This window comes from Cyprinus carpio, chromosome A5 (assembly GCF_018340385.1).
Source record: "Cyprinus carpio isolate SPL01 chromosome A5, ASM1834038v1, whole genome shotgun sequence".
In the NCBI taxonomy this organism is placed as follows: Eukaryota; Metazoa; Chordata; class Actinopteri; order Cypriniformes; family Cyprinidae; genus Cyprinus; species Cyprinus carpio.
In genome coordinates this window covers 39,870,594-39,878,093 of record NC_056576.1, presented here as the reverse complement: position 1 = coordinate 39,878,093, position 7,500 = coordinate 39,870,594, and the positions used below count along the sequence as shown (strand labels likewise).

Sequence of the window (7,500 nt, the reverse complement as noted above, 5' to 3'; positions counted from 1 at the left end):
AAATGTGACCTGCGGAGGAGTGTGTGCTGTGTCAGGAGTCAGTGTGAGGTTAGAAGTGACGAGGAAGTGGTCTGAGGTGTGCAGTGGAGTAACTAATGTGTTGTCAGTGGAGCAACAGCGCGTGTAGATGAGGTCCAGTTGGTCACCTGATTTGTGTGTAGCCATAGTAGACACTCGCTTGAGATCAACAGCCTGGGGTTTATCTAGAGGATGCTGAAGACACCGAGCAGTACCAGAGGAGTACCATCTTCAGGATAGTTTGATAGTAACACATCCAACTCCTCCAAGAAGTTTCCCAGTTGCCCTGGGGGACGATAAACGACTACAGAGTGGATTTTAACAGGGTGGGTAATAGTGTGATTCAAATGAACTGTTGCCTGTAAGAGATGGTAGAAGATCACATTTCCATTCATTTGAGATAAGTAGACCCATCCCTGTGCCCTCCCATTCGGACGTGGGGTGTGGGAAAAAGTGAAATTAGTGGAGAGGGCTGCGGGAGTGGCAGTGTCTTCAGGTTTGATCCAAGTCTCATTTAGGGCCATGAGGTTGAGACCCGAATGAGTAGCAACACATTCTGCTTTGTTAACAGCAGACTGGCTGTTCCAGAGACCAACTGGAATAGAGAGTAAAGTAGTAGAGGTCAGTGGCACAGGCTGTAGATTATTAGGATGTACAGTGCATGCTCTCCGAGTGTTAGTAGTAATAGTAAAGATGTGAACGCACATAGTGAGTAAAATTGTCCTAAACAAGTAGATGAGAACAAGCTGTACAAGCTGTGTCCTTGCTCGGTGGAGTCATGCAGATAGAGTCAATGGTCTTCACACAAGGGCTACTGCAGTGAACTAACCAATTTTATACTTTCCTGTGTACTCGTTATTGAAGTCAGCTGGCCACGCCTTACTATTTAGCAAACCAAAACTGGAAAGTCCCGCGATACGCACGAGAACAAACGTGACTTGAGCATGTATTTACCAAATAAAACACAGTAATTGAAACAATGTTTCCTAGCAACGAAAACCGTGCTGAAATCTAATAAGAAAATAACACAAAACACAAATAGTGAAACTTTAACGTCATTTTCCTCAAGAACTGTGCCTCGCTTGTGAGAAATGTCATGTAATTTTTAAGCTGCTATTTTACTGATAAAATCGTCAGACTAGCTCTAACAACATTAGCGCGTAGCCTTCTGTGTGTCTGAGAGAGAGAGCGAGCGGGATAAATAGAGTGCTTTCCGTGCATAATAAAACATCAGTTTGTGTCGTTTTCATCATATTGTTAACTGTATTTATTTGCTTGGCCAATTTAATTTTGGGGTTTGGTTCTTTTGCTGTTTTTGGCTGTAAGGACCTTTGAAATAACTGAAATCATTTGGCGAAGTGATATGAGCATGTAATGTGGTCAAAAGCTGCCTGGAACTAATTGCACACCTTAGACTGTTCTTCAGCCAATCAGATTCAAGCGTTCAGCGGCCCCGTAGCATAAATGTATTTATTTTACATGCTACTGTTCAGAGCGGAACATGAATGCATTTAACATGCAGTTTCAAATGCATAAATAATGTTTTGATATGTTAATAAAACATTGAATATTGATATTTGAAATTATTGAAATAATAAAAAGATACTTTAAATGTGAAATTAAAACCGCCAGTAGGTGGCATTGCGATTGAACCGAATCATTTAAACGGTTGATTTATTCAGGATCGGAACACCGTCATGTTACTCAGAGACACAACAGCTGTGAATGGAATTATTTTTGTTGTGGAAATAGAGGAAAAACAGGCAATATGGTGTCTAAAATGTAAGTCTCTTAATTAACTTTTTGTTTATTGAAATGTAAAAAAAAAAAAAATCAGTATCACATTTGTAATCATGGTCATTTTTGGAGAAAAAATAGCTCTCTTTGTTTGATATTGATTAACTATATGAAATTATATAAATATATACATTTTCTGTCCCCATATCTTGAATTTTGTGATCATTCTAAATATATTTTTCTAGACTGAATCATGCAGTGAAAGAACACACATGCGCACTTGCACTAGTCTAGACTTCACGTAATGTGTGCATGCGCTCTGTAGGGGTGTTTTGAATGGTTTTTGCAAAATACTCAATATATCATGTCAAACTGCACATCATTAAAACAACAATTATGATATTATCACTGACACTCGACCTGTAATGTGTGTCGGCGCTTGAGGCGCTTTATTAAACTCAGGGAAAAGACGCCATCTTCTCGTCTCCCGTGCATTATTATGTCCTCCTTAAGACTGACCGTTAACTGCATTCATTCCAGCTGGTCAGTCAGTTGTGTGTGGTTTGTGTGGAGCTCTGACCGTGTGTGTGCATCACCTACAGGCTTCTGGACGGACTGTAAGCTGCCCGACTACGAGGAGGTGATGGCTCACCCGCCCACGCCTCCTCCACCCTACTCTCCTCCGGAGCCGGAGCCGGAGCCGGGGCCGGAGCCGGGGCCGCAGGAGACGCAGCAGGAGCCCGAGGAGCCCAGCGGCCGGCGCAGACACGTGACCGGAGACTCTGGCATCGAGGTGTGTGTGTGCCAGCTGGACGAGGGCTCGGGGCCCGAGGAGGAGGCTCTGTGTCAGGGGCCTGCCGGGTGTGATCAGGACTGAAGAGTCTGAGAAAGACTGTGTTTTCTGAGCAGCGTAACGCCTCGAGTGCGTCTCTGACTGCAACCCCCTCGCTTCCCTCTCACACACTGAACCAGTCATACACACCACTGTTAGATTCTCACAGCTGCCCCGAGACCTCAGCCTAGACACACTCGCTCGCTCTCTCTCACACACACACAGAGTGACACACACACTCACACACAGAGCGATGCTCAGACACACACACACACACACAGACAGAGTGACACACACACACACACAGAGCGATGCTCAGACACACACACACACACACACACACACACACACACAGAGCGATGCTCAGACACACACACACACACACACACACACACACACACAGAGCTATGCTCAGACACACACACACACACACAGAGCGATGCTCAGACACACACACACACACACAGAGTGACACACACACACAGAGCGATGCTCAGACACACACACACACAGAGCGATGCTCAGACACACACACACACAGAGCGATGCTCAGACACACACACGAGCGATCAGAGTGACACACACACACAGAGCGATGCTCAGACACACACACACACACACAGAGTGACACACACACACACAGAGCGATGCTCAGACACACACACACACACACACACACACACACAGAGCGATGCTCAGACACACACACACACACACAGAGCGATGCTCAGACACACACACACACACAGAGTGACACACACACACAGAGCGATGCTCAGACACACACACACACACACAGAGTGACACACACACACAGAGCGATGCTCAGAGACACACACACACACACACACACACACACAGAGCGATGCTCAGACACACACACAGAGCGATGCTCAGACACACACATACACACACACACACACACACACACACACAGAGCGATGCTCAGACACACACACACACACACACACACACACACACACACACACACACACACACACACACACACACACACAGGGTGGCACTTGTAGTTTATGTGCTGTTTGTGCTGAGCGCTGATAGAACAGATAAACACACAGTCAGCCGATCGTCTCGTGTCTCTTCGTGGCCTTACCTGTTTCTGTCAGCTGCTGTGAACACACGTGCCATCCCGTGTGTGTGTGAGTGTGAGTGTGTGTGTGTGTGTGTGTGTGTGTGTGTGTGTGTGTGTGTGTGTGAGTGTGAGTGTGTGAGAGAGCAGTCACATGACTCCCCTCTGTGATTAGTGTTCATGTGTGTCGTAGAGGCTGATCAGACCACAGACTGACGTTTACTGCATTAAGGGCTAAAATCACGATCAGAATGTTTCCGGTTGGTTTTCTGGTGTCCGTCGTGTTTGTTTTTCACGCGTGTCTCTGTTGCACTGAAGGACGGTGTCATCCACAAAATTTTTCGACTCCAGCCCAATTCCCACAACGTTTACAGACTCTGTGCCTTTCCCAGTGGAGATCCAGACTAACTAACTAACTAACTAACTAACTAGGCTATGCAAAATCCCAGGACTCTCTGTTGTGAGCTGCAGTAACGAGCAATACTCGACTCCTTCCCTGTGTAATCACTTTATTTCTCACTTCTGTGTCCACGAGTGAAAATCATGACGTTCGTTTGTCTAATAACTGTTTGTTTTGGATTCATCAGCGTTGTCCGGCATCATCGATGATTGCAGACGTTGTTTGGAGCGTTATGCTGGTGCTCTGAAATATGAAGCCTTTGACAGTGAGTCTGTCGTCACGTGTTTGATTAATAAAAAAGACGTTTAATATTGAGCCAAATCACAACGCAAACCAGTTCTTCTACAAGTTTTACTTCATACTCATTATAACTGTACCGTATTTACCTGACTCTTCTGACGGTCCGTGAGTGTTTCTGATAGCAGCTAGTGATGATGATGATGATGATGCTCACAGAACTACAGACCCGTTTGTGGTTCCAGCACTGAGAGCTGTGTGGCGTTTCTACCGTCGCTTCTTCAGCGAGACGTCTGCTGTGACTCTATAGTCATTTGTATTTTATTTTTGTAATAAAATAATAAACCAGCTTTGGCACTGAGCTGTTTGTCTGTGTTCCTGATGTTCATCTGCTCATATCATTATGTTTGCCCTAGACAATGTACTGAATTGATGATGAATATTATTATTAATGTTTTCATCCACACCCCATGAAATCTGTCATGTCACTTTTATTTATATAGCGCTTTAAACAAAACAGATTGTGTCAAAGCAGCTAAACATTAATTAGGAGAACAGTGTGTCAATAATGCAAAATGACAGTTAAAGCAGTTCATCATTGAATTCAGTGATGTCATCATGCAGCTCAGTTCAGTTTAAATAGTATCTGTGCAATAATTTGCAATCAAGTCAACGATATCTCTGTAAATGAAGTGTCCCCAACTAAGCAAGCCAGAGGCGACAGCGGCAAGGAACCAAAACTCCATCAGTGAGAGAATGGAGAAAAAAACCTTGGGAGAAACCAGGCTCAGTCGGGGGTCAGTTATCCTCTGACCAGACGAAACCAGCAGTTCAATTCCAGGCTGCAGCAAAGACAGATTGTGTAGAAGAATCATCTGTTTCCTGTGGTCTTGTCCCGGTGGTCGTCTGAGACAAGGTCTTTACAGGGGATCTGTATCTGCGGCTCATCTAGTTGTCCTGTTCTCCACTGTCTTTCAGGGCTGTAGAGGTCCTTTCTAGGTGCTGATCCACCATCTGGGCTGGATACGTACTGGATCAGAGTGACTGCAGTGACCATCTGACCTGGATACAGACTGGATCTGGTGGCAACAGTGACCTCGGAATAAGAACAAAACAGACTAATATTAGCGTAGATGCCATTCTTCTAACGATGTAGCAAGTACATCGGGTGTTATGGGAAGTGTTCCCGGTTCCGGTTTACCTAATTAATGCAGCCTAAAAATCCTTTAACGTATTTGGATAATAGAAGTGTATTAGTGTGTTATGTGTAAGCCAGGTTAAAGAGATGGGTCTTTAATCTAGATTTAAACTGCAAGAGTGTGTCTGCCTCCCGAACAATGTTAGGTAGGTTATTCCAGAGTTTGCGTGCTAAATAGGAGAAGCATCTGCCGCCCGCAGTTGACTTTGATATTCTAGGTATTATCAAATTGCCAGAGTTTTGAGAACGGAGCGGACGTGGAGGACTATAATGTAACAAGAGCTCGTTCAAATACTGAGGTGCTAAACCATTCAGGGCTTTATAAGTAATAAGCAAGATTTTAAAATCTATACGATGTTTGATAGGGAGCCAGTGCAGTGTTGACAGGACCGGGCTAATATGATCATACTTCCTGGTTCTAGTAAGAACTCTAGCTGCTGCATTTTGGACCAGCTGGAGTTTGTTTACTAAGCGTGCAGAACAACCACCCAATAGAGCATTACAATAGTCTAACCTTGAGGTCATAAACGCATGGATTAACAATTCTGCATTTGACATTGAGAGCATAGGCCGTAATTTAGATATATTTTTGAGATGGAAAAATGCAGTTTTACAAATGCTAGATACGTGGCTTTCTAAGGAAAGGTTATTATCAAATAGCACACCTACGTTCCTAACTGATGACGAAGAATTGACAGAGCAGCCATCAAGGCTTAGACAGTGTTCTAGGTTATTACATGCAGAGCTTTTAGGTTCTATAATTAACACCTCTGTTTTTTCAGAATTTAGCAGTAAGAAATTACTCATCATCCAGTTTTTTATATCGACTATGCATTCCGTTAGTTTTTCAAATTGGTATGTTTCGCCGGGCCACGAAGAAATATAGAGCTGAGTATCATCAGCATAACAGTGAAAGCTAACACCGTGTTCCCTGATGATATCTCCCAAGGGTAACATCAGCATCAGTGGGAATAAACCTAGAGAACTCCTGCTGTGTAAAGGCTGATAAACACACTTGTTCTCCTCATTCGTGGCATCAAATGCAGTTATGATAATTGGTCTACAATTAAAGATATTTTTAAGGGAATAAACATGGAATAACACTTCATTTTTAATTTCCGTTGATATTCAAAACCTTTGAGAGCTAATACTAGTGTATTTGTACTCAGTTGTTTGAGTCGTAAGTTAAAATGCTGCACAGAAATGTGATAGATGTCAGGAGATCTGATTGGTGCATTGTTTAGCAGCATGTGTGTAAAAATGGAAGAAATGTTATGAATGCATATTTATGGCTGTACTCATCTTGTTTTGCCTGTACTTAAGCATAAAAATATCACTGCTTTCGCAGATAGAAAACATACTAAGTTACTTGTTTCTCTGAAGAACAATGCTGTAGTCAGTAATTGTGTTTTGAAGTGTGCATACTGTGTGTGTTTCCTTGTGTTCAGTGTGACTCCGCCCACTGCCAGTTCATCCAATAGTATTCAGATGAAACTGTTTATTGTCGATGTGGAAGGCAGCAAAGCCCCAGCATCCATCGGAAAAGCTCCTAGTTATCTTAACCGAACACAAACTCTCCGGTTCGCTGTTTAATGCAAACTGTTTTTGTTCTTTGTAGTGGTCGCGAGATGAAGCCTTGAAGCTTTTCATCCAGATGCTGTGAAGTGTTTGATTTGTGGAGGCTTTGAATGCTCGCTAGAGATCCGAGTCAGTGCAGGAGCTGCAGAAATATAATAGATTAATAATCAGAGCTGGGTAGTGACTGATTACATGTGATCTGGATTACATAATCAGATCCCCAAATTTATGGATTAGCCTACTTATTATTATAATAACAATAACTTATTCATAATTTATGGATTCTCCCTAATTCCTCTTTTTTTTTATCCTTTAAACATTCCTTTCTAAACTAGTCGACCACTTACATACACTCAATAACACAAAGATCGGTTATTAGTCAAATATCTCATTTTTTCAGTAAGTGTTTT

General features: G+C 43.1%; 1 protein-coding gene across 2 annotated transcripts in view; it reads left to right on the top strand.

The window, feature by feature from the left end:
- Positions 1-2,907, top strand: part of LOC109078295 (WW domain-binding protein 1-like) — a 16,555-nt gene extending 13,648 nt beyond the window's left edge. For both annotated transcript variants that reach the window (XM_042757199.1, XM_042757198.1), the window contains exon 4: positions 2,358-2,907. In XM_042757199.1, coding sequence (XP_042613133.1) covers positions 2,358-2,632 — 275 coding nt within the window. In that variant the 3' untranslated portion in view covers positions 2,633-2,907. The remainder of the gene's footprint in view (positions 1-2,357) is intronic.
- The last annotated feature ends 4,593 nt before the right edge of the window (positions 2,908-7,500 follow it).